General features: G+C 44.4%; 1 protein-coding gene, 1 long non-coding RNA gene and 1 pseudogene across 3 annotated transcripts in view; 2 read left to right on the top strand and 1 right to left on the bottom strand.

The window, feature by feature from the left end:
- The window catches only part of LOC116544104, a 36,522-nt gene extending 10,745 nt beyond the window's left edge, over positions 1–25,777 (top strand). The window contains exons 3-5 of the long non-coding RNA XR_004265818.1: positions 6,930–6,995; positions 14,619–14,628; positions 25,762–25,777. This is a non-coding gene — a long non-coding RNA (uncharacterized LOC116544104). The remainder of the gene's footprint in view (positions 1–6,929; positions 6,996–14,618; positions 14,629–25,761) is intronic.
- On the bottom strand, positions 15,493–17,566 carry LOC116544083 (annotated as a pseudogene). Its single transcript, XR_004265808.1, has one exon. The product of XR_004265808.1 is annotated as a transcription factor E2F4 pseudogene (transcript).
- On the top strand, positions 24,058–25,291 carry CUNH3orf35 (chromosome unknown C3orf35 homolog). Its single transcript, XM_032270205.1, is given in 2 exon segments — positions 24,058–25,131; positions 25,133–25,291. Coding segments are annotated over 2 exon segments (633 nt in total). The 5' UTR covers positions 24,058–24,657.
- Positions 25,778–27,520: the final 1,743 nt, after the last annotated feature.

Raw genomic sequence — 27,520 nt, forward strand, 5'->3', positions numbered from 1 at the left:
AAAATCACAATTATATAATCAATCTTATTAAATCATGATTCTTTAGTGATCTTTGCCTTAGTATTATAGTGTAGAAACATTTTTGTCTTACAGTGTAGACATAATCGGGTGAAATACAGTTAGGAACTGAAGGGACATTGTGAGAAGTGCTCAGGAGGCCAGCGTGAGAGCTTTGCAGTAGCACCAGCACCTGGGAAGGCGCCTGTTACTTAGCAGGCCGGGAAAGGGAGTTTCCCTCTCACTGGGGAGTCCACGGAACACTCTGCTCTGCCCGGCTTTTGAGGAAGGCCTGACATTAGCCAGACCTGCCCGCAGACATCCAGGGCTTCAATGCCTCTCTGTGGTGCTGTGCTCCGATGGTCACCATCCCTGTCCGCTTTCATGTTCCGCCTTCTCACCCGGAGCTCTTTTTAAGTTCTTCTAAGTTGTGAGAAGAATAGAGGAATCCTAAAAGCCGTTAATCTTTCTGGTAAGTACATAGACAGATGCTGACGTGTGTGCCTCCCCTCCCTGCAGCGGCTACCTGAAAGGGAGGGCCCCTGTACTGTAAGCACGGGATTTGCTTGACCCTATTAATCATGTCAGATGATTCACTCTGCTGACCCTGCCCCCCTGCCTTGTATTCAATAAATATCAGCGCGTCCAGGCACTCGGGGCCACTACTGGACTCTGCGCTTTGGTTGGCAGTGGACCCCTGGGCCCAAACTCTGTGTTCTCTTTCTTGATGTCTTGTGCCTTGTATTTCCACAGTTTCTCGTCTCCACACCTGTAGAGAGTGGCTCACAGGACCCTGTAAGGCTGGACCCTACACGAACAGGGAGGGTTTGACTTCCTCTTTTCCTTTCGGATGTCTTCCTTTTTCTTTTTTCAGACGGAGTTTGACTCTTGTTGCCCAGGCTGGAGTGCAATGGCACGATCTTGGCCCACTGCAACCTCTTCCTCCCGGGTTCAAGTGATTCTTCCGCCTCACCTCCTGAGTAACTCCATGTACCACCATGCCTGGCTAATTCTGTATTTTTAGTAGAGATGGGGTTTCTCCATGTTGGTCAGGCTGGTCTTGAACTCCGGACCTCTGGTAGTCTGCCCACCTCAGCCTCCCAAATTACTGGGATTACAAGCACGAGCCCCTGCGCCTGGCCTGCATGCTCTTTATTTCTTTCTCTTGCCTGATTGCTCTGGCTGGGACTTCCAATACCATGCTGAATAGGAGTGGTGAGGGGGAAGATTTGCTCTACCAAATATCAGCTGGAAGTTAAACTCCTGAGGTGATGCCAAGGTCAAGGCATAGCTGGTGAGGTTACGAACGAGGTTACGGCAGCCCTAGTCACTCCCTACAGAGCCAGTAATGGACAGACAGCCAGGGAGCAGGGACACAGGGAGGAGACATCAGATGCACTTTGAGGACGAAACGGCAGTTGCCTTTTCACAATTCATGTCACAGGGGCGACCTGAAACATGTCAGAGACACAGCCTCTTTGTGCACCTTGGGCATCTCTTTTAAGAAGAAAGGAGAAGGAGGAGGAAAGAGCATTTATGGAGCATCTGCTCCTTCTGGGCACAGCATAAAGGACTCTTCACACACAGGCTAATTTAAGCCCTCCCAGGATGGAGGTATTGTTGTCCTCATTTACTAATTAGGATTCACCTTTAACCACATTCGATAGCTATTTTAAAAGTTGAGGCCGGAAGTGGTAGCGCACACCTGTAATGTCTGCACTTTGGGAGGCCAAGGTGGGAGAATGGCATGAGTCCAGGAATTCAAGACCAGCCTGGCCAACATGCTGAGACCCCATCTCCTCCACCAAAAAAAAAAAAAAAAAGAAAAAGAAATTAGCCAGGCATGGTGGCATGGGCCTGTAGTTTCTGCTATTCTGGAGACTGAGGTGGGAGGATCACTCGAGCCTGAGAAGTCAAGGTTGCCATGGGCCATGATCCTGCCACTGCACTCCAGCCTGTGTGACACAGATCAAGACCCTATCTCCAAAAAAAAAAAAAAAAAAAAAAAAGTCGAAACTGGGTTTTGTTGAGCCATATTAAGTATAGATGCTTCAAGAAAATGCCTAAAGATCAGAAAGCATCAGGTGTCCTGTGGTCTTGTGATAATACACAACTGGATTCTTTCCTTGGGAGTAATGGGATGTGCTAGAATTGCTTAACTATGGCTGGGATGTGGAGAGGAGGCAGAAGGAGTGGGAAAGACGGCAAGAAGGTGCAAGCGTGAGCAGCCTGGGGGCGGAAAGAGCTTTTGCTTTGAAGACAACTGATAAGATGGTCATCCAAACGTGTCTGAGCATCAGAAGCGTGGCGCCGGCTGACTGCCACTTGATACCGGGCACTCTGCATGCCTTGTTTTCTTTAAGTTTTGCAACAGCCATCAGTCATCCCAGAGGTCAAGAAGTGAGCCAAAAGCTCCAGGGCCGATAGCTGGAAAGGTAGGATTTGAATCCTACACTTGGTGATTCCAAAAGTTTCCGCTGGGCCCTCTCAGATTCATGCCAAATCACAAGCAAAATCTCTCCAGTCCTCCACCTCTGTTCTAAACCTTTTCTTTCTTGATTTAAGTGAAAATCTTACTTGCGTCTGAGACTATGACCCCCCTGCAGCTTTTTCCAGGTTGTATGTCAGGGACAGGGAAAGGGGTTGTGCTTTTATTCCCACGCCTCTTGGCTCAAAGCGACTGAAGATGGAGTCAATGTCCACCTTACGTCTCCAGGCTGCTGTCTCCTCCTTCCCTAAAATCTGTGAGCTCTGCAACTGTTGGCATCTGCACCCCTCCACAAGGGACAGGCACATCTTGGTTTATTGCATTTTGCAGATATTGGTTTTTTTTTCTCCTTGTTTCAAGTTTTAATGAAAGCTTGCATATAAGATCACTTTATTCCTGAATCTTCTCAATGGTTTCCTCCTTGTGTTTGCCCTTTTCCTTTCCTACTTGGCGAGATTTGGCTTTCTGTTCAAGGATCTTTTTGAGGTCTTTGTCCAGTTTTAGCCTAGTGATAACCACCTTGCTGGGTGAATGCCTACATGGACAGTTGTGCCATCAGCCCTTTCCCGCTGCACCCGTTCAACGTAGATTACGTATTTCTTCCTGTAAACCTGGACTACTTTGCCAATCTGCCGACCTTTCTAGTGTCCTCGTACAGCCTGAACTTCATCATCCTTTCAGATGGGCACGGATCGCATGCTGTGCTTCTGCCTCAGCTCTTTGGAAAGAGGGGAGGACATAGTCTTCCTGTGAATGTGGGAAGGTGCATTGAAATGCCTTTTGCCATTCTTGCTTCGGTTGGAAGTCACAAAGGGATTGAACTTCATTTTGGCTGCTCCAGCTTCGGTGATGGCCGCAAAAGGGGGTATTGTGTTTTTCACAAATGGAAGGTTTGTGGCAACCTCTCACTGAGCAAGTCTATTGGTGTCGTATTTCCAATATCATGTGCTCAATTGTGTTTCTGTCACATTTTGGTATTTGTCACAATATTTCAAACTTTTCATTATTATTATTATGTCTCATCATTATTTGCAATCAGTGATTTTTTATGTTACTACTGTAATTGTTTTAGGCTGCCACGAACTGCAGCCATGTAAGAAAGCATGAATTGATAAACACTGTGTGTTTTCTATCAGCTCCACCAGCCTGTGGCTCTTCAGTCTCTCTCCCACTCTTCAGGCCTCCCTATTCCTCGAGATGCAAGCAGTGTTGAAATCAGGCCAATTAGTGACCCCACAGTGGCCTGCAAGTGAAAGAAAGAGTTACCTGCCTCTCACTTTGAATCAAAAGCTAGAAATAATTAAGCTTAGTGAGGAGGGCATTTAAAAAAACTGAGATAGGCTGAAAGCTAGGCCTCTTGTGCCAGATAGCTAAGTTGCAAATGCAAAGGAAAAGTTCTTGAAGGAAATTAAAGGTGAGCACATGAATGACAAGAAAGTGAAACAGCCTTACGGCCGAAAGGGAGAAAGTTTTAGTGGTCTGGGTAAAAGATCAAACCAACCACAACTTTCCTTTAAACCAAAGCCTAATCCAGAGCAAGGCCCTAACTTGCTTCAGTTCTATGAAGACCGAGAGGGGTGAGGAAGCTGCAGAAGACAAGTTGGAAGCTAGCACAGGTTGTTCATGAGGCTTAAGGAAAGAAGCCATCTCCATAACATGGAAGTGTGAGGTAAGGCAGTAAGTGCTGACGTAGAAACTGTACAAGTTGGCGGGAAGATGTAGCTGAGATCACTGGTGAGGGTGGCTGCACCACACCGCAGATTTTCAGTGCAGATGAAACACCCTCTATTTGAAGAAGATGCCATCTAGGACTTTCACAGCTAGAGAGAAGTCAACATAGGGCTTTAAAGCTTTAAAACATAGGCTGGCTCTCTTGTTAGGGGCTAGGCAGCCTGTGACTTTCAGATGAAGCCAATGCTCATTTACCATTCCAAAAATCCTAGGGACCTTCGTGCTGTGATTGCTTCCACTCAAACATGAAACAAAATGAACGGTAACACGTTTCTGTGAGGACTATTGAAATAACAGTTTAGAATGTTACATAAACTTAGCTGGGAAAGCAGCAGTGGCGTTGGAGAAGTTGACTCTAATTTTGAAAGAAGTTCTGTGGTGGGTAAAATGCTGTCAAAGAGCATTACATACTACAGAGAAACCTTTTGTGAAAGGAAGAGTCAATCGACGTGGCAAACTTCACTGGTGTCTTATTTTAGGACGTTGCCATGGCCACTCCAGCCTTCACAACCACCACCATGACCAGTCAGCGGCCATCAACATCAAGGCAGGACCCTCCACCAGCAAAAACTCTCTGACTAGCTGAAGGCGCAGATGATTGTTAGTGTTTCTTAGTAACAAAGTATTTTTTATTTTTTTTTTAGAGACGGGGTCTCGCTAGATTGCCCAGGCTGGAGTGCAGTGGCTATTCACAGGCACGATCCCACTACTGATCAGTACGGGAGTTTTGACCTGCTCCATTTCTGACCTGGGCCTGTTCACACCTCCTTAGGCAACCTGGTGGTCCCCCTGCTCCCAGGAGGTCACCATATTGATGCTGAACTTAGTGTAGACACCCGATTGGCATAACGCACTACAGCCCAGAACTCCTGGGCTCAAGTGATCCTCCCACCTCAGCCTCCCAAACAGCTGGGACTACAGGCATGCACCACCACGCCTGGCCCAAGAAAGTATTTTTAAATTTATGTACATTGTTGTTTTTAGACATTGTGCTATTGTAAAGTGTGAACACAACTTTTATATGCACTGGGAAACTGAAACATTTGTGTGACTCACTTTATTGTGATATTCACCTTATTGGAGTGTTCCAGAATGGAACCAGCAATGTCTCCGAGGTATGTCTATAATTTTTGTGCCTCCTGTTCTCCAACTAACTACTTCCCTCTTTTGGCACGACTCAACATTTTTCAACACTGAAGGACAAGTTTAAGACATATTGCTGCTCCTCCTGACCTTTTGCCAGCCTCCTTCCTATTGCTTATTTCCTCACACTTCCCCTTGGCCTTCCCGGATTCCGTAGCCCAGCATCACTGCCACGCATCTTCAGCTGCCATGCCTGTCTCCCTCCATCGAACTCGTCTGGCAAAGCCCTTACCTTGGTTCCATCCCATCTCCCCTCGCTCCTTGCCTGGCAGCTGGAGGAGTCTGGAGAATCTGCTGGATTGTGTGCACTTGCCCACTTGAGATTCACAACCACCAACTTCAAATGGGGCCCTTCATGTGGCCCCGAAAGGTCCCACGTTCCCTGGTCCCTGCACTGTCACAGCACACACGTGAAGCGTCTCTTTCCTCACACCTCCAGCACATCCTCCTCACTCCTCTGAAGTCCAGGCTTCCGACTGCACTGAGAAGATAGAGGCAATTGGTGAAGAGATGGGCAATTTCCCCACCATGTCTTCAAACTGATTTTCACCTGTCCCGTAAACTCTACCATCCCTCCTGTTTCTGCAGTTGAATCCAGTGCTCTTATCTGAAGCCAGTGCCTCACTTCTCCATGGAGGCTGCATCCTCTCAGCTATAACATGCTGTGATTGTGACCACTCAAACATGAGACAAAATGAACAGTAACACATTTCTGCCTTGCCCCCATGTCCCTCTTCAACACCCGTTCCATTGATTACTCGTTAGTAGACCTTTCTTCAGAGAGTTGCTGGCACTGTCTGTCTCCAGACTCTCTCTCGCCACCTTTCTTTCTGAGCCACGTAAGTCAGGGAATCGCCCCAGGATTACACTAAGATGGCTTTTCCAGGTCACCAGTGACATCCATCTTGCCACATCCCATGACTGGTTCTCAGTGCTCATCTTGCCCAAACTCTCATCAGCGTGTGACAGTTTGCCACTCCCTCCTCTTGGCTTCTGGGGTGGTTTTTCTCACCTCTCCCCACTGGCCACTCCTTTCCCAGTCTCCTTTGCTGCCAATGTTCGGTCCCCAGCCTCTGTAAAGTGCCAGAGGACCATTGCTGAAGCCTCTCCCCATACTCACTCCCTAGGTGAATTCATTCAGTTTCACGGCCTCGGAGACCACAGAAGGGCTCACCGCTCCCCACTATACATCTCCAGCCCAGAGCTCGCAACCAAACTCCAGCCCTGTCTATGTAAACTGCTGACTTCACATCTCCACTTGAATGTTTTATTAGTCAGTTCAAGTTGCCATAACAAAAAAACCACAGACCTGATGAACAACAGAAACTGACTTTCTCACAGTTCCGGAGGCCGGAAGTCTGCGATCAGGTTTTAGGCAGTCTCACTTTCTCCTGGGGCCTCTTTTCCGGACTCGCTTGTGGCCACTCCCATGTGTCTGCGTGGCCTTTTCTTTGTGTGTCCCTGGAACTCTCTTGCAGGACACTAGTCATATTGGATTAGGATGCCCCCATGACCTAATTTTTTTTTTTTTTTGACAGGCTTTAGTTCTGTCGCCCTGGCTGGACTGCAGTGCCGTGGTATAATCACAGATCACTGGAACCTTGAACTTCTGGGCTCAAGCGATCCTCCTGCCTTAGTCTCCTGAGTAGTGAAGGCTGCAGGTACATACCACCACATCCAGCTACATTTTAAATTTTTTTGGTAGAAATAGAGTCTCTTTATATTGCCTAGGCTGGTCTTGAACTCCTGGCATCAAGCAATCCTCCTGCTTTGGTCTCCCAAATTGCTGGGATTATAGGCATGAGTCACTGTACTTGACCCTAATTTAATCTTAATTACCTTGATAAGGCACTATCTCCAAATACAGTCACATTGGGAGCTAGGGTCTCAAGATAAAAACTTGGTGAGAGCACAGTTCAGTTTGTAATGGATGTCCAGTGGGCACCTCGAACTTACCACGTCTTCTAGGTGAATGGCAGTTCCATCCTTCCAGGTGCTCAGGTGGAATCCCCAGGTTCCCCCTTCCTCGCTGCTGCACATTTCAATCCACCAGCAAATCCTGTTGTCTCTGCTTTAAAAATGGGTGTGGCTTCTAACTGCTGCTTTCTGCCTTCACTGCCATCACGCTCATCCAAACCATCATCATTTTAAAACTAAATTAAGAAAATGGCCTCCTGCGCTGTCTCCTGTTTCTGCCCTTGGCCTTTAAAATCATTTATCAATGTGCCAGTGAGAGTAATCCTTCTAAAACAGAAGTCAGACCATGTTACTTTCTGTTCAGCCTCCTGCCACAGGAAGACCCCATCTCATTCTTTCAGGGACCAGCAGAGCCCTGCAGGCCACCTCTCCAATTGCCTGGTATTCTGCTGCTTGCTGCTTCTGCTCAGCCACGCTACTCTCCTTGCTGCTGCTGGAGGCATGTTCTCACCTCACGGCCTTTGCCTTTGCTGTTCCCTCTGGCTGAAATGCTCTTGCACTGGATATTATGTGTTGTGTTTCCATCATCTTTGTCAGATATCTGCTCACATATGACATTTTCAGCCAGGCGTGGTGGCTCATGCCCGTAATCCCAGCATTTTAGGAGGCCAAGGCAGGTGGATCACCTGAGTTCAGGGGTTTGAGACCAGCCTGGCCAACATGGCGAAACCCTGTCTCTATTAAAAATATAAAAATTAGGTAGGCATGGTGGCAGGTGGCTGTGATCCCAGCTACTCGGGAGGCTGAGGCAGGAGAATCTTTGAATCTGGGAGGCAGAGGTTGCGGTGAGCTGAGATCATGCCACTGTACTCCAGCCTGGGAGACAGAGCAAAACTCCATCTCCAAAAAAAAAAAGACATTTTCAGAGAGGTCCTCTTTGACTATATCACAAAAATAGTGCTCCCACTCTTGCTATGCAAACTCAATTTCTCATACCGTACTCTGTGTATTTCTAAAGCAGTCATCGTCAAATGGTATACTCTCTCTAAATTATTTTTTTGGGCATTTTTCTATTGCCACCTTCTCTCTTCACTAGCATGTGGCTCCATGAGGGCAAACACTTAATCTGTTATGTTCACTGGGGCATTTCCAGAATCCAGAACTTGCCTGAAGCCCAGTAGATGTCAATAAGTTCTGGAGGGATGAATGAATGACTCCTTTCATTGTAAGGCAGTTTGGGGTATGCAGTCTTTATCTGGACACATTTCTCCTCTTCTCTTTGTAGGGGAGAAAGGGATGAGGATGCTGGATAAGCAGCTCAGCATGTTCCCCATCGTGTAAGGGAGTCATGCCAAGCTCTGCACTGTCCTCCTTGGTACGTATCCTCAGAATGCATCCTTTGCAGAAGCAGGAAGTACCTGTGCCAGCAGGTGGGATCATGCTGACTAGAATCTAGTGGACAAGGTAAGGAAAAGTAAGCATTGAGGAGGGGAAAGCATTTGTTGTATGAGGTCTGGGGAGGTCCTGCCTCAAGGAAGAGGGTTGCACAGACCCCTGGGAAGCCTCGCCTCTGTGCACTGGAGCTGGTGGGTTGAGGTATGGGCTCTCAAATTGAGCCTGATTTCTGGACTGTGGCACGGAATGGTGCTGGGTGTGTATCTTATTCTGTTTTGTGCTGCTATAACAGGATAGCTGAGATTAGATAATTTATAATGAACAGAAATGTATTTTTTATGGTCCTGGAGTCTAAGTCCAGAATCAAGGGGTTGGCTTCTTGTGAGGGCTTCTTGCTACATCATTATATGGCAGAAGGTGAGAGGGCAAGAGGTGAAGTGCACACAGAGAGGGGAGAACAAACATGTTCCGCTACAGTGAACCCTTTCCCATGATAATTAACATACTCCCACAATCATGGCATTCATTCATTCATGAAATCAGAGCCATCGTGACCTACTTACCTCTCAACAGATACATCTCTTAGTACTGCTACAATTGCAATTAAATTTCAACATGAGCTTTGGAGGGAACATCGAAACCACAGCAGTGTGCCATTCTTCATGTTCACCTCTGAGCGTACCTTCACCCTTGCTGTGCCCATCCTTGAGGATTTGCCTTTCATCCCCAAGTCTGGCTTCAGCCCATAATCTTTTGTGCCAATGCCAAAAATTGAGGCTTAAAGTCTCACTGAGTAATTTCACCAAGATATCTTATAAACCAATAGTCAGTGAATTCTACTTGGTCACCTGTGGATACTAGTTGGGTATGTAAGTTAGTGTTTGCTGCTGAAAATAGCCACTGTTTATTGAGCTCACAATTCAGTGGATTTGCAATTTGGCCTGGGTTCAGTGGGGTGGTTCTTCTGCTCTCAGCTGGGCTCACACGTTCAATTGCAGCCAACTTCCGTGGCTGAGGCTAGATGGTCTCGGGCTAGGATGGCTTATCTCTACTTTGTGTGGTCACTCATAGTTGGCAGGCTGGCACAGGCTTGCTTACATGGCAGGCCCACAGGGCTCTGAGGTAGCATAAGAGCATGCATCGCTTATTGAGGCCTAAGCTCAGATCCCAAACTCCATCACATCTATTACATTCTGTTGGTCAAAGCAAGCCGTCACAAGGGCTAGTATATGGACCACACAACTGAGTGAGAAAGCAGAGAGATGTTTCTTCACCCAGGGGCCCTCACATTTTCTGTTTTTTATAGGCCCTCAGTCTGCTCCTCTCATTCCCAGCAGTCGTGGGTTCTGTGGAGTCCTCTGCCTTCTGCCCTCGGGCTAGACAGCTGTGTCTGTGAGCTCTGTGACTGTTTTTGTGTGTTTGTTTATTTGTTTGTTTTCCAGACAGGCTTCATAGAAGCTCTCAGAGACACGTTTTGGCTTAAGAGCCTCTCGATTTTCCTGGTCCGTTGTCATAGCCAGAGCTTGTTGGCAAGGCTTCAGCCATTCGTATGTGATGCTGTGCCCTGATTAACGGAGGTGGTTTCACTTTTATTGTCCCTCTGTGGCAGCCTGTCCACCCCGTGGCTGGGGCAGAAGCTGCCCACAGGTCTGCGGCTGTTTACGGGCAGAGCCAGAGACGTGCTGTGCTCATTCCGAGATGTGGTGGGGATGGAGGTATGGGTCCCATCCTGCTCTGTGACCTTGGTCAACAGTTTTAACTTTTCCTAACTGCCTACCAAAGTGTCATTTCCCTCATAGTTACAAATTATATGATAAAACTTCCTTTTGCCATCATTGGTTTGTCCCACTACTGGACCATCAGCATACAAACATGCTATCCTTGCTCCTATCTTTTTTTTTTTTTTTTTTGAGACAGAGTCTCACTCTATCACCAGGCTGGAGTGCAATGGCGCGATCTTGGCTCACTGCAACCTCTGCCTCTGGGGTTCAAGCGATTCTCCTGCTTCAGCCTCCTGAGTAGCTGGGAGTACAGGCGTGCACCACCACACCCGGCTAACTTTTGTATTTTTAGAGAGACGGAGTTTCATTATGTTGGCCTGGATGGTCTTGATCTCTTGACCTCGTGATCCACCCACATTGGCCTCCCAAAGTGTTGGGATTACAGGCGTGAGCCTTTGCACTCGGCCCCATTGCTCCTATCTTAAAACATTGATCTTGTCTTAACTCCATGTCTCTTTTCCCACTGCTCTTCAGAGATAAACTCTTTAAAAAATGTGACTGTACGCACTATCCCCAGTATGTGGGCTTCCATTTCCCCTTCAAGCCTCTCTGGTGAGGACTCCTCCTCGCCTCCTCTGAAACTGCTCTTGGCAAGGTCAGTTGCTAAGGCCAATGGTCATTCTCTGTCCCTATCTGATTCTCCACAGGTAGCCACTTTCTCCTTGAGAAACTCTCCTCTCACTTGGCCGCCTTCTCCCTTCTTGCTGGCTGACTCATCCTCATTTCCCTGACCATTGGATATTGGAGGGCCCTAAGTTCAGGCTCCAGGCCTTTCCTCTTTCTTATGTATGTCTCCTTGGTGATCTCATGCTGTCTCATGGCTTTAAACACCAGCTGTATGCCAATGACTCTCATAATTATGTCTCCAGTTCCAACCCTTTCTGGTCCTCAGACTCACAAATCCAACTGATTGTTCAACATCTCCAATTGGATGGATGTGTAACTGGCATCTTAAATTTAGCATGTGAAGTCTGAATCCTGGTATACTTCCAATCTGCTCCTCTCACTGTTGCATAAAGGCAAGGTCATCTTGCAAGTTCTTGCCTGTGATCCTCTCTGTGTGTGTGTGTGTGTGTGTGTATACATAGCGTTTTCTTACATATTTACAAATTATATGATATTTGTAAACAGGATTAGATGTGAATGGCTGAAGCCTTGCCATTGTTAGTTGCATACCCATTAAGAATTGTGATGACTGCTTGGAGGATTGACTCCTTTGTTATTATGTAACGATCCTCTTTATTCTTGATTATTTTAATTGCTTTGAAGTCTGCTCTGTCTGAAATTAATATAACTACAACTTTTAAAAGAATTTTCAATTTTGTGGGTACATAGGAGGTATATATATTTATAGGGTACATGAGATATTTTTATACAGGCATACAAAGTATAATAATCATGTCAGGAGTAAAGGTATCCATCACCTCAAGCATTTATTATTTTAGTTATTTAAAAATGTACAATATACTATTATTGACTGTAGTCACCCTGCTGTACTATCAGATAGTAGCTTATTCTATCGAATTATTTTTTGTACTCATTACAAAATTTCCACTCCTCTCTCCCCCACTACCTTTCCTAGCCTCTGGTAACCATCATTCTACTTTCTATCTCTATGAATTGGATTGTTTTAATTTTTAGCTCCCACAAATGAGTGAGAACATGAGAAGTTTGTCTTTCTGTGCCTGGCCTACTTAGCATAATGACCTCCAGCTCCATCCACATTGTTACAAATGGCAGGGTCACATTTTTTTTTTTTTATTACGGCTGAATAGTACTCCATTATGTATAAGTACCACATTTTCCTTATCTGTTTGTGTGTTGATGGACACGTAGGTTGCTTCCAAGTCTCAGCTATTGCGAATAGTGCTGCAATAAATGGGAATGCAGATACCTCTTTGATACACTGAGTTCCTTGTATTTTGGGTATGTATCTAGAAGGGGGTTTGCTAGATTATATGACAGTTCTATTTTAAATTTTTTGGGGATCCTCCAAACAGTTCTCCGTAGTGGTTGTACTAATTTACATTCCCACCAATGGTGTGTGATGGTTCCCTTTTCTTCACATCCTCAGGAGCATTCGTGATTGCCTGTCTTTTGCATAAAAGCCATTTTAACTGGGAGGAGATGATATCTTGTTATAATAATAATTTTGATTTGCATTTCTCTGATGATCAGTTATACTGGGTACCTTTTCATATTCCTATTTGCCATTTGTATGTCTTCTCTTGAGAAATGTCTGCTCAGATCTTTTGCCCATTTTTAATTGGATTATTAGACTTTTTTCTATAGAGTTGTATGAGCTCCTCATATATTCTGGTTATTAATCCCTTGTCAAATGGATAGTTTGTATATTTTCTCCTGTTCTGTGGGTTGTCTTTTCACCTTGTTACCTGTTTGCTTTGTTCTGCAGAAGCTTTTTAACTTGATATGATCCCATTTGTCCACTTTTTACTTTGCTTGCCTATGCTTGTGGAGTATTACTCAAGAAATCTTTGTCCAGCCTCATGTTTTGGAGAGTTTCCCCAATATTTCCTTTCTGTATTTTCATACTTTGAGGTCTTACACACACACACACACACACACACACACACACACGTATGTGTGTGTGTGTGTGTGTGTGTGTGTGTGTGTGTGTATATAAAATTTTATTTTATGTTTTGGAGACGGACTCTCATTCTGTCACCCAGGCTGGGGTGCAGTGGCATGATCCCAGCTCACTGCAACCTCTGCCTCCCGGGTTCAAGTGATTCTCCTGCCTCAGCTTTCCAAGTAGCTGGGGTTACAGATGTGCCACCACCATGTCTAGCTAGTTTTTGTATTTTTAGTAGAGACAGGGTTTCACCATGTTTCCCAGGCTGGTCTCAAACTCCTGGCCTCAAGTGATCTGCCTGCCTTGGCCTCCCAGAGTACTGGGATTACAGGCATGAGCCATCATACCCAGCCTGGGGTCTTAGATTTAAGTCTTCAATCTATTTTAATTTTATTTTTGTATAAGGTGAGAGATAGGGGTCTAATTTTATTCTTCTGCATATGGATATCCAGTTTTCCCAGCACCATTTATTGAAGACTGTTTTCTTCCCCAATGTATATTTTTGGCACTTTTGTAAAAAAATGAGTTCACTGCAGATGTATAGATTTGTTTCTGGGTTCTCTATTGGTGTCATCAGGCAATGTGTCTGTTTTTATGCCAGTACCATGCTGTACTGTATACTCTGTAGCATAATTTGAAGTCAGGTAATGTGAGTCCTCTAGTTTTGTTCTTTTTGCTTAATGCAACTTGGCTATTCTGGATCTTTTGTGGTTCCATATAATTTTAGCATTTAAACACATTTTTTCTAATTTTAATTTTAAAAAATTTTGTATAGTCTAACCATCTTGCCCAGGCTGGTCTCAAACTCCCAGGCTCAGGTGATCCACCCACCTTGGCTTCCCAAAGTATTGGGATTACAGGTATGAGCCACCATGCCCAGCCTGTTTTTTTCTATTTCTGTGTAGAAAGTCATTGGCATTTTGATATGCATTACATCGAATCTCCAGACTGCTTTGGGTAATATGACATTTTCACAATATTGATTCTTTTAGTTTATGAACATGGAATATCTTTCTATTTTTTGGTGTCCTCCTCAATTTCTTTCATAAGCATTTTATAGTTTTCATTGTAGAGGTCATTCACTTGTTTGGTTAAGTTAATTCCTAGGTATTTAATTTTATTTATATTTATTATAAGTGGGATTACTTTTTCAGATTATCTGCTGTTGGCATATAGAAATGCTACTGATTTTTGTATGTTGATTTTGTATCTTGTGACTTTACTGAATTTTTTTATCAGTTCTAATAGTTTTTTGGTGGAATCTTTAGGTTTTTTCCAAATATAAGATCATATCATCTGTGAACAATGATAATTTGACTTCTTCTGTCCTTTTTTTTTGAGATGGATTCTCACTCTGTCGCCCAGACTGGAGTGCAGGGGCATGATCTTGGCTCATTGCAATTTCCACCTCTCTGGTTCAAGCGATTCTCCTACCTTAGCCACCTGAGTAGCTGGTATTTCAAACTGCCACCACCTCACCTGGCTAATTTTTGTACTTTTAGTAGAGATGGGTTTTCACCATGTTGGCCGGGCTGGTCTCAAACTCCTGACCTCAAGTGATCTGCCCTCCTAGGCCTCCCAAAGTGCTAGGATTACAGGCATGAGCCTTCCTTCCCAATTTGGATGCCCTTTCTTTCTCTTGTCTCATTGCTATAGCTAGGATTTCCTGAACTATGTTGACTAACAGTGGTGAAAGTGGGTGTTCTTGTTGTGTTCCAGATCTTAGAGGAAAGGCTTTCCATTTTTCCCTGTTCAGTATGATACTAGCTGTGCACCTGTCACATGTAGCTTTTATTGTGTTGAGGTATGTTCCTTCTATACTCAGTTTTTTGAGGGATTTTATCATGAAGGAATATTGAATTTTGTAAAGTGCTTTTTCAGCATCAATTGAAGTAGTCATATGGGTTTTGTCCTTCATTCTGTTGATATAATGTATTGCATTAATTGATTTTCATATCTTGTACCATCCTTGCCCATTTGGTCATGATGAATGATCAGTGATGAATTTAATGTGTTGTTGAATTCAGTTTGCCAGTATTTTGTTGAAGATTTTTGCATCACTGTTTATTGGGGATAATAGCTCACAGTTTTCTTTTTTTTGAGGTGTCTTGGTCTAGTTTTGGCATTAGGGTAATACTGGCTTCAGAGAATGAGTTTGTAAGTATTCCCTCCTATATTTTTCAGAATAGTTTGAGTAGAATTGGTATTAGTTTTCTTTAAACATTTGATAAACTTCAGTAGGAAAGCCATTGGGTCCCTGGCTTTCCCTGGCAGACTGACTTTTAAAATTTTCTTCTTAATTTCTTCATTGATCCTCTGGTCATTCAGGAGCATATTGTTTAATTTTCACGTGTTTCTATAGTTTCCAAAATAACTCATTATTGATTTCTAGTTTTATTCCATGTGGTCAGGGAAGATTCTTATTTTTCTTTTTTTAATTTTTTTTTGCCTTAGGCATGGTTTTTATTCACTTGGACACTGTACAAGTATTACAATTTCCTTTTGCTGTAAAAAGTATAAAAATAATCTTTATATAGGAATCCATTCGTTACTGTAAATCTTTCTAAATCTCCGCAAATGGCTCTAAATAAGGGTAAATGAATAAGCAGAAATTAAGAGGAGGTTATGGGGCAGCAGGAGGTCCAGCCAATCCTCAGGGCTGGACCACCCAGACTCCTCACCAGAGACCTCTGTTCCTTCTTTGTAGCCACCCCCACCACCTGCAGGTTCTAGGGCTAAAGGCCCAGAAGGGGGCATGTGAGAGGGCCAGGAGGTGCTGGAGGGTCAGGGGTAGGAGACAGTGAAAGAAGCTAGGGGTGGTGCTGGCATGTGCCCAGCTCCACCCAACCCTTCCCTCCTAGGGGAAGGAGCTGGCATGTGAGCAAGATAGTGAGGCTGGACAAGCTGCCCTACGGGGATGGAGGGGAAGGGGGTGGCGATGACGGCTCTTCGGTTCTGTGCCACTTGCCACTGGGTGGCAGCTGAGCCTGGGCTTGGGAAGGCCACAGAAAAGGAGAAGCAAACACTTTGGCTCCACAGTGGTGGGGGCTGAGCCCCATTCCCCTGCTCCGCGAGCACAGTAGAAGTGCCAGCGTAGGAGCGGGAGCTATGGCCAGAACTGTGCAGTGAGGGGAGGCTGGAGAAGCCAGGTGTCTGTGGCTCTCAAGCTGTGTAGGGGTCAGGTTGGGGAGGTCCCCAGGCAACCCCCAAGTCAGTCTGGGTCCCAGCCACACAGGGCATGTCCCTGTCAATCAGAGGTTGAGAACAGGCACATCAAAGAGGTCACAGACACCTTCACTCTCATCCAGGTTGTAGATGTAATTGTGGTCTCCCGGGGGTGGAGAAAGACGGAGCAGGGGGGCAAACACTTCTGAGGACATCAACTCCTCCAGCAGCTCTGAGCTCATGCACTCTCGTGTGGGATCAAAGATTTCTGACAGCTCTTTGGGGAGTTCCAAAACGCCTATGGGGTCTGCCTTGATGGGCTCAAAGGAGGTAGAAGGATTGGGTCCAGATGAACTGCTGCTGTTACTGCTACTGCTGCTGCTGCTGTCCAGCAAGGCAGAAGACTGCAGTGGCGGGGTATCCAGCGCTGTTGGGCCCAGTGGGAGTGAACTGAGCTCAGCACTGTCTTTGCTATCAGTTCCAGGGCCACCACTCACTGCAACGACAGCCCCTGTGATCTCAGCTGCTGGGCTGGCCATCCCCTGGACTTCTGTGCTACCAGGGACAGGAGTGGGAGTGAGCTGAGGACTATTTGGACGTGAGGCTTCCTGGGACTGAGCAAGGGCAGGCTTGGACAGAGGTGGAGGCATAGAAACAGCAGGTGGGCTCTGGAGCAGATCTTCATGTGGTGGCACAGGCACAGCCACAGGGGATGAGCTCCATGCCTCCTTATTCACCAGCAGAACCTCAATGGGGCCACTAACACTCTTCAGGTGAATCTGGTACTTCTTCTGCCCATTGAGACCCTCTGGGATGGGCACCTCCAGGCTGGTGCCTGATGGGGCCCGGATGGCCAAGAGGGTATCTCCAGCAAAGCATCTGCAGATGTCCTCATGAGTGACGTAGGCCAAACAGCTGTTCTGCACGTCCTCTGTGACATTCTGGATGCTCTGCTGCACCCACACCTTATGCTGGTCTAGTTCTTGCTCCCGCTGTTGCAGCTCCTCAATCTCTGCCTTGAGCTCAGTCAGCTTGTCGGCAATCTCCCGGGTATTGCAGCCGGGCCCCACACCCTTCCACTGGATGCTGTTCTTGGACTTTTTCTCGATCAGCCGGATACCTTCCAAAACATTGGTAATGTCATAAATCCGGCGCTTCTGGCATACAGCTAGGGTGTCAGCTGCCAGCTTGAGGTCAAGCACGCCGTCCTTGGCCTCCTGCAGAAGTGACATGAGCTTGGTGGTGAGTAGTCCCAGGCTCTTTTCATGTCAGCTTGGAGTGCCTGGAGGTGGCGGCGCCTGCGGCCCAGCCTCTGCCATCTTGCCTGCCCGCCACCTCCCCTTAGCCAGGCCAGGCCAGACCCTCTTTTTTTAATTTTAAAGACTTGTTTTGTGGTCTAGTAGATGGTCTATCCTTGAGAATATTTATGTATTGAGAAGAATGAGGATTCTGCACCCACTGGAGGAAATGTTCTGTAAATATGCATAAGGTCCATTTGGCCTATAGCAGAGAAGTCCAATGTCTCTTTGGTGATTTTATGTCTGATGATCTGTACATTGCTAAAAGTGGGATGTTGAAGTCTTCAGCTATTATTGTATTGAATTATATCTTTCTCTTCAGCTTTAATAGTTGCTGTATGTATCTGGGCTCCAGTGTTGGGTGCAGATATGTTTACAATTGTTATATCCTCTTGCTGTTATATCCTCATTATTATATAATGAGCTTCCTTGTCTTTTTCTTTATAGTTTTTGTCTTGAAACCTTTTTTTTTTTTGAAATGGAGTCTCACTCTGTCACTCAGGCTGGAGTGCAGTGGTGCCATCTTGGTTCACTGCAACCTCTGCCTCCTGGGTTCAAGCAGCTTGAGCCCACCTGCATCAGCCCCACCAAGTAGCCGGGACTATAGGCACATGCCATCAAGTCTGGCTAATTTTTGTATTTTTAGTAGAGATGGGTTTCACCATGTTGGCCAGGCTGATCTCAAACTCCTGACCTCAGGTGATCCACCCACCTCGGCCACCCAGTATGCTTGGGATCACAGGTGTGATCTGCTATGCCTGGTCAGTTTTTGTCTTGAAATCTCTTGTTGTCTGATATAAGTATAGCTACTCCTGCTGTCTTTTTGTATACATTGGCATGGAGTATCTTTTTCCATCCCTTTATTTTCAGCCTATGTGAGTCTTTATAGGTGAAATGTGTTTCTTGTAAGCAACAAATCATTGGGTCTTTTTTTTTTTTAAATTCATTCAGCCACTCTCTCTTTTGATTGGAGAGTTTAGTCCATTTACATTCAATGGGATTATTGATAGGTAAGGACTTACTCCTGCCATTTTGTTGTTTGTTTTCTGGTTGCTCTGTGATCTTCTCCTCCTTCTTTCCTTGATTCTGTCTTCCTTTAAGTGAAGGTGATTTTCTCTGGTGTGTTTAATTTCTTGCTTTTGTATCTGTGGTATGTTTTTTTGATTTAAGGTTACCATGAGGCTTGCAAATAATATCTTATAACCTATTATTTTAAACTGATGACAACACTGATTGCATAAACAAAGAAACAAACTAACAAACAACCAAAGAGAAAACTAATAAAAACTCAATACTTTATCTTCATCCTTCTACTTTTAAACTTTTTGTTGTTTCTATTTATGTCTTACTGTGCTGTCTAGGTCTTGAAAAGTCATTGTAGTTGTTATTTTTGATTGGCCCATGGTTTAGTCTTTCTACTCAAGATATAAGTAGTTTACACATCACAATTACAGTGTTATAATATTCTTTTCTTTTTTTTTGAGATGAAGTCTTTCTCTATTGCCCAAGCCGGAGTGTAGTGGCATGATCTTGGCTTACTGCAACTTCCATCTCCTGGATTCAAGCAATTCTCCTGCCTTGGCCTCCTAAGTAGCTAGGACTACAGGCATGTGCCACCACACCTGGCTAATTTTTGTATTTTTAGTAGAGATGGTGGTTCACCATGTTGGCCAGGCTTGTCTTGAACTCCTGACTTCAAGTGATCCACCTGCCTCGGCCTCCCAAAGTGCTAGGATTATAGGTGTGAGCCACCATACCCAGCCTATTCTGTGCTTTTCTATGGAGTTACTATTCCCAGTGAATTTTGTGCCTTCAGATGATTTCTTATTGCTTATTAACATTCTTTTCTTTCAGGTCTCGAGGTAGTCTTATTTGGATTAAATCTGCTTGGTGTTCTATGATGTTCTTGTACTTGAATATTGATATCTTTCTCTAGGGTTGGGGAGTTCTCTGCTATTATCCCTTTGAATAAAGTTCCTATCCCTATTGTTCCCTCTCTACCACCTCTTTAAGGCTAATAAATCTTAGATTTTCCCTTGGGAGGCTATTTTCTAGATCTTCAAAGCATACGTTATTCTTTTTTATGATTTTTATTTTGTCTCCTATGACTGTGTATTTTTAAATAGCTTATCTTCAAGCTCATTAATTCTTTATTCTGCTTGATCAATTCTGCTGTTGAGAGACTCTGAGAGGCTGGGTACTGTGGCTCACATCTGTAATCCCAGCACTTTGGGAAGCCAAGGCAGGTAGATCACTTGAGTTTATGAGTTCAAGACCAGCCTGGGCAATATGGTAAAGCCCTGTCTCTGCCAAAAATACAAAAAATTAACCAAGCGTAGTGGTGTGTGCCTGTGGTCCCAACTACTCAGGAGGCTGAAGTAGGAGGATCGCTTGAGCCAAGGAGGTAAATGTTGCAGTGAGCCAAGATTGCACCACTGCACTCTAGCCTGGGTGACAGAGTGAGACCCCATCTCAAAAAAAAAAAAAAAAAAAAAAGACAGAGATAGACAGACTCTGATATATTATTCTTCAGTATGTTCCTTATGCTTTTCAACTCTAGTATTTCTGCTTGATTCTTTTTGTTTCAATTTCTTTGTTAAATTTATCTGATAGGATTTTGAATTCCTTTCCTGTATTATCATGAATTTCGTTGAGTTTCCTCCAAACAGCAATTGTTTGTATTCTCTGTATGAAAGATCACCTATTTCTGTCACTTTGGTTGCTGGTGCCTTATTTAGCTCAAATGGTGGAGTAATGTTTTCCTGAATGGTCTTGATGCTTGTGGAGTTCGTTGGTGTCTGGGCATTGAAGAGTTGAGCGTTTATTGTAGTCTTTGAAGTCCAGACTTGTTTGTACTCATCCTTCTTCAGACAACTTCCAAGGTATTCAGAGGGACTTGGGTGTTGTGATCTAAGTTTTTGGTCACAACAGCCAGATCTGCATGAGGGGGCACCCCAAGCCCAGTAATGCTGTGGCTCTTGCAGACTTGTAGAGGTACTGCCTTGGTGTTCTTAGATCAGATCTGGAAAAATTCACTGGATTACCAGGCAGAGACTCTTGTTCTCTTCCCTTACTTTCTCCCAAACAAATGGAATCTCTCTCTGCTGAGCTGTCTGGAGCTGGGGGTGGGATGACATAAGCACCTCTGTGGTTACCACCACTGGGACTATGCTGGCCAGGCCTGAAGCCAGCACAGCACTGGGTCTCACTTAAGGCCCTCAGTAACCGCCGCCTGGCTACCACCTATGTTTGTGCAAGACCCTGGGGCTATACCCTTAACAGGTGGCAAAGTCAGCCAGGCTTGTGTTCTTCTCTGCAGGGAAGCACATTTCCCCTGTTCCCAGGTGGGTCCAGAGGTGTCACCTGGGAGCTGGGGCCTGGTGTTGGAAACTTCAGGCATCTATCTGGTGCTCTATTCTACTATGGCTGAGCTTGCACCCAAGCTACAAGATGACTTCCTTCCCACTCTTCCCTCCCCTTTCTACAGTAGATGAGTCTCTTCTTAAGGCCGGTGTTGTCCCAGGTGAGTACTGCCTGGCTACTGCTGATGTTCACTGGAGACTCAAAGGCTCTTCACTCAGCTTGTAGTGAATGCTTCTAGACCTGGGACTCTCCCTTCAGGGCAGTGCGCTCCCCTCTGGCTCAGGGCAGGTCCAGAATTACCATACAAGAGCCAAGGCCTGGAATCAGGAACCCTACCAGCCCACTTGGCGCTCTACCAAACTGTGACGAAGCTGGTACCTAAGCCTCAAACAAAGTCATCTTAAATATTTGTATTTTCTTTATGCTAGAAACATTTATTCTCTTCTAGCAATTAAAAAAAAATGAAACATTTTTCTACAGGTGGTGTCTCACTCTGTCACCCAGGTTAGACTGCAGTGGTGTAACATATCTTACTGCGGCCTCGAACTACCAGGCTCAAGTGATCCTCCCACCTCAGCCTCCTAAGTAGCCGAGATTGCAGGTGCATACCACCATGCCTGGCTACTTTTTACAAAATTTTTTGGTAGAGACAGAGTTTTGCTATGTTGCCCAGGCTGGTCTCAAACTCTTAGGCTCAAGCAATCCTTCTGCCTTGACCTCCCAAAATGTTGGGATGATAGGCATGAGCCACCACACCTGGCTTCTTCTAGCTATTTTGAAATATGCAATAAGTTTATTGCAAACTATAGTCACCCTAATTATCTATTAAACATGAGGTCTTAGTTCTATCAAACTGTATATTTGTACCTATTAATCAACCTCTCTGTATGCCCCCTCTCTCCTTCCCAGACTCTGGTAACTACTGATCTACTCTCTATCTTCCTATACTTCATATTGAAATATACTTTTTAAGCTCCCACGTACGGGTGAGAACATGTGACATTTGTCTAGTTCTGAGCTTATTCTATTTCCTCAAACTGTTTTTGCCTTTTAGTCTGCCTTGTCAGTTTCTTTTTTGAGACCCAGACCTGGTGTCTTGCATGTTGGGTTCAGATAACTTGTTTTTTTAGTTTATAGATCTCTGGATCAAGATAAATTATAACCAAACCTGATGTGGAGACAAATTATCCTTCATGGACTTTGAGTTTGATATGATTGTTTTTCCCCACTTAGGGAGACGGTGTGTGTATTTTGACAGAATATTTGGTGAGCAGAGGTGTGGATTATTTTCAGCTCTCTGCCAACCAGATGCTTTGTAAGTTGTACCTCCTTCATCATTTGTGATTGGTGGGGCCACATGACCAGTTTTTATTTTGTTTTTTACTTTTTTTTTTTTTTTTGAGACAGAGTCTTACTCTGTCGCCCAGGCTGGAGTGCAGTGGCACGATCTTAGTGCACTGCAGCCTCTCCCTCCTGGGTTCAAGCAGTTCTTGTGCCTCAGCCTCCCGAGTAGCTGGGGTTACAGACCTGTGCCAGCAAACCTGGCTAATTTTTGTATTTTTAGTAGAGACAGGGTTTTTCCTTGTTGGCCAGGCTCATCTCAAACTCTTGACCTCAGGTGATCCACCCACATCAACTTCCGCAAGTACTGAGATTACAGGCATGAGCCACTGCGCCTGGCCACACGACCAGTTTTAGACAATGAGTTTTGAGAACTTATAATACTTATAAGGGCTGGAGTTCTACTTGATGAAATGAGACTTTCTAGAATTCTTTTTTTCTGTCTCTCATGATAACCAGCTTTGTTTCTTCAGCTGGTAACTAAATGAATGCATGTGGAGCAACATCCCAGCTGACATGTGGATTCAGTGAGAAATAAACCTCTGTTGTTTAAGCCATTATTGTCTGGGAGTTGCTTGTTGTCTTAACATAATACAGCCTAGCCTGACTGTTAACACGGCGTAACCTTACATCTTCTTTAGGTCTTGACTTACATGTAATCTTTTCCTCAAGGCCTTGAGATTGTACCCATACCCACCCCATCACTCTATCTCCTTCTCTACTTTGATTCCTGTACCACACCTCTCTTAATATAACATCACATAGTTTGCTCATTTATTTTATTATTCATCTCCTCCTACCACCAGAATGGAAGCCCCTAAAGCAGTGATGGTCTGAGTTTGAGTTCCACTGAAAGCAGACCCTTGAGACGGATTTGGTGTTGGTCGTTCATTTGGAAGGTGATTCTGAAGGATACAAGAAAGGGAATTGGGGAAAAACCAGAGAAGAAAGGAAAATCAATAAAGGAGGCATTAGTAAACTTATTACTGCTGCGAACAATTCTTTGGAGATCCTCTGAGAAGCCCTGTTGAACTGAAATTCTCATACATTTCCTACCTAGAGATAGAAAAACTGGAGTATTGTCCCCAACTCCTGCCATTGTTGGATGTAGGGAGGCTTAAACCTCTGGCACATCCAGGCTGACCTGTGCGTGGGCTGAGCAAGCTTGCCAAGTGCAGAGAAAGCCTTCTGGCGGAGAAGCACAGAGGTAGACACGGTTCCTGTGTGTAGGAACTGTCCAACACAGCTGCAGGTGTATCAAGGGACATGCAGTGGCAGTACCAGCAGAATCTACTGCAGAGATTTTTGCTTCTTTTTTTTTTTTTATGAGACGGAGTCTCACTCTGTTGCCCAGGCTGGAGTGCAGTGGCGCAATCTCAGCTCACTGTAAACTCCAATTCTTGGGCTCAAGCAATTCTCCTGCTTCAGCCTCCTAGCCTCCTGAGTAGCTGGCATTATAGGCGCATGCCACCATGCGCGGCTGATTTTTGTATTTTTAGTAGAGATGGGGTTTCACCATGTTGGTCAGGCTGATCTTGAACACTTGACCTTGTGATCCACCCACCTCGGCCTCCCAAAGTGCTGGGATTACAGGTATGAACCACCACACCTGGCCAAGATTTTTGCTTATTATTCCCTGGTGTATCTCCAGCCCCTAAACAGTGTTTGACAAATTTTAAATAAAAATGAGTACACTATAGTGGACATTCAGTGGATGTGTGCCCACCATCCATTTTCACTTTTGTAATTAACCCTTTCCCTCTTTTCCCTTGGGATGCTACCTCTCCCCATTTCTCAGCCGGGGGCTTTGGTTGGGATTGGACTGAGGTCTAGTTACTGGGTATGGACTACCTCTTCAGCCCCCACTCTGAAGATTTAATATAATCAACCTTTCTTACTCACCTCCTCCTCCCCACCACAGCTGTCTGTTTAAAAATGGACACATGACCCATTTGGGACCAATGAGAGTGAATTTTGGGGTTTATTCTCTCTTTCTCTGTGAGGATGTGAGGTCTGGAACAGCTGCAGTCATTTCACCACCATAGGAAACCTGCACCTTCTGAACTGACTGCATGAAGCCCAAAGAGAAAGCTAGTAAGAAGGCAGAGAGGGGAGGAAGAGAGTCTGGGTTTTTAAAAATATCTTCTGGAGCTGCTGGATCAAGCCTCACTTGAAGCTAGAACTAAATCTGCACTTTTAATTCACATACCCAATAAAAAGTTCTTTATGTTGTAAGCCAGTTCGAGGTGGATTTTCTGTCACTATGGCTAAAAGAATCCTCGCTTATTCTACACCTAACTCACAGGCTTGTTATGAGGTTTAAATAAATAGTACTTAGTGAAGTCTGGTACACAAATAACACTCAATGAATGGTAAGCAATGCTGTTATAATTATTCACTTTTACAGAGTTATGTGACCTTTTTATTCTCTACTCCAACATTGGCATGTTTCTGTTATTCTTTTCAGTATTATTTAATTTCTTCCCCAAAGGAGAGAGGCTAAGAGTATTGCCCAGCCACAGGCTCTCAGCCACCACCCCGAGCCTCAGATTCTCCTCACACAGCCACAGCCAGAGAACGATACACGGCCCACGTGGTGTGGTTCTAATTCCTCTGACATCTCATTTTCACTGTTTGGCAATATTTGTCTCATCAAGCTTACACATAAATGTTTTCAGCAAAGTGCTCCAAATGCCTTTTTCAGGAATCCGAATCCACATGAAAACAATGAAAACAAGAGAAAGGTGTAAACTTTCCAGAACAGGCCCAGAATCTGGAAATGTGATAAAGAGGTTATTGTGCGCCCGAACTTTTCACACAAGAATTGGAGGAGATTTAACACATGGAATAATAAACAGAGGAAGGCTGGCTAATGCAGAGCAGATGGGCCTGCAGGGCAGTGCTCAGCATTTCAACATCTTTCCCCTTGGACCTTTGGACTCACGGTGCATGCGTGCTGGTGTCTGTAGCTAAAAGTAAAGCTACTGCCTTTGAGGCAATCAAAAATATGGCTCATTTGATTTCTGGGGTGATTGGTGGACTAAAGTTTTCAAGAACCTACTATGTGAAAGGCATTTGACATTCACTGATTTAATTCTAACCACTACTCCATTTTGAAGGAAAAAAATGAAGGCTCTGAAAGTGTAAATCACTTACCAAAGGGTACACAGCCAGAATGAGCGTGGAGCCAGGATCACCCCAGGTCTGTCTCGGTGTATGTCATGGCTCTGCAAACTGGGGCAATAGGTGAGCAGAGAAAAGAGTCACAGCCACATAAAATTGAGATGGATTCTCTCTCTCTCTGTCTCTCTCTGTCTCTCTCTCTCTCTCTCTCTCTCTCTCACACACACGCACACACACACACACTCACACGCTCTTACATAGTAATAGCCTTATTAAGGTATAACTGATGTACAATAAGTTGTGCATTTTTCTTTTTGAGACAGAGTCTCACTCTGTCGCCCAGACTGGGGTGCAGTGGCGCAGTCTCAGCTCACTGCAACCTCTGCCTCCTGGGTGCAAGTGATTCTCCTGCCTCAGCCTTCTGAGTAGCTGGGACTACAGGTGCCCATCATGATGCCCAGCTAATTTTTGTATTTTTAGTAGAGATGAGATTTCACCATGTTGGCCAGGCTCGTCTTGAACTCCTGACCTCAGGTAATCCACCCACCTCTGCTTCCCAAAGTGCTGGGATTACAGGCATGAGCCACTGCGCCCAGCCAGCTGTATATATTTAAAGAATACTATTTGATAAGTTTTGACAATGTCTGTAGCTGGGAAACCATCACCACAATCATGATGGTGAGCATATCTGATACTCTGAAAAGTTTCCTCCATCTTTTGTAATTTCTCTTTGCCATCCCGCCTGTTGCTCCCACTCTTGATCCCAGATAACCACGGATCTGCTTTCTGTCACTACAGATTAGTTACATTTTCTAGGATTTTATATAAATGAAATGATACAATATGTACTATTTTTTTCTGTCTTTCACTTGCGAAATTATTTTGAGATTCATTCATGTTATTGCTTGTTTATTCCTTTATATTGCTGAGCAGTTATTCCATTGTATGAATATGCCACAATTTGTTTATCTATTCATGTACATATGGACATCTATAGACGTTTGCACTTTTGGGCTATGAAAAATCAAGTTGGTGTGAATGTTTGTAGACAAGTCTCTGTATGACATGTTTATTTTTTTGATAAAAACCTAAGAATGAAATGACTAAATTATATTGTAAGTACATGTTTAACTTTAAAGAAACTGTTTAAACTGTTTTCCAAAGTAGTTGCACCATTTTACATTCCTATTAGTAGTGTGTGAGAGTTCCAGTTTCCCCACATCTTCACCAACACGTGGTATGGTCAGTCTTTCAAATTTTTGTCATACTAATAGGCATGTAACGGTATTAAGTCTCTTATGGTTTTAATTTGTATTTCCCTAATAACTAATAATATTGAGTATATTTTCCTGTTTCTGTTTGCTATCTATATATCTTCATTAATTGTTCATATCTTTTGCATTTTTTTGAGTTGTTTCTTATCATTGAGTTTTGAGAGTTCTTTACATATTCTGGATACAAGTCTTTTAATAGATATATGTTTTGCAAACATTTTCTCCAAGTCTAAGCTTGTATTTTTATTCTTATAACATTGTCTTTCGAAGAGCAAAAGATTTAAATTCTGGCTAAGTCCAATTTATATTATACATTATTTTGACTTCTGTTTTACATTTTAAAAATCTGCCTGGGCACAGTGGGTCATTCCTGTAATCCCAGCACTTTGGGAGGCAGAGGCAAGCAGATGACTTGAGGTTAGGAGTTTGAGACCAGCCTGGCCAACATGGTGAAACCCTGTCTCTACTAAAAATACTAAAATTAGTTGGGCATGGTGGCAGGCGCCTGCAATCCTGGTTACTCAGGAGACTGTGGCAGAAGAATCGCTTGAACCCAGGAGCAGAGGTTGCAGTGAGCCAAGATCATGCCACTGCACTCCAGCCTGGGTGACAGAGGGAGACTTTGTCTCAGAATAAATAAATATCTAAAAACATAACAATCTTAGTTACCTTCTAGAAGTTTCCTTGGCTTGATTTTATAACTCATGCATTTTCTTTTTGGCAGTCCATTCTATGACTCTTCAGCCTATATGTTGAATGTTTTAAATTATCAAATTTTAAATTAACCTCCCAAATAGAAGTCATTCATGACTGGCTGCAGCAGCTCACACCTGTAGTCCCAGAACTTTGGGAGGCTGAAGCAGGCATGTAGCTTGAGTCCAGGAGTTCATGATCAGCCTAGGAAACATTGC

The sequence above is a fragment of the Sapajus apella genome, unplaced genomic scaffold, assembly GCF_009761245.1.
Source record: "Sapajus apella isolate SASKATOON/1434 unplaced genomic scaffold, GSC_monkey_1.0 scaffold4, whole genome shotgun sequence".
NCBI classification, from domain to species: Eukaryota; Metazoa; Chordata; class Mammalia; order Primates; family Cebidae; genus Sapajus; species Sapajus apella.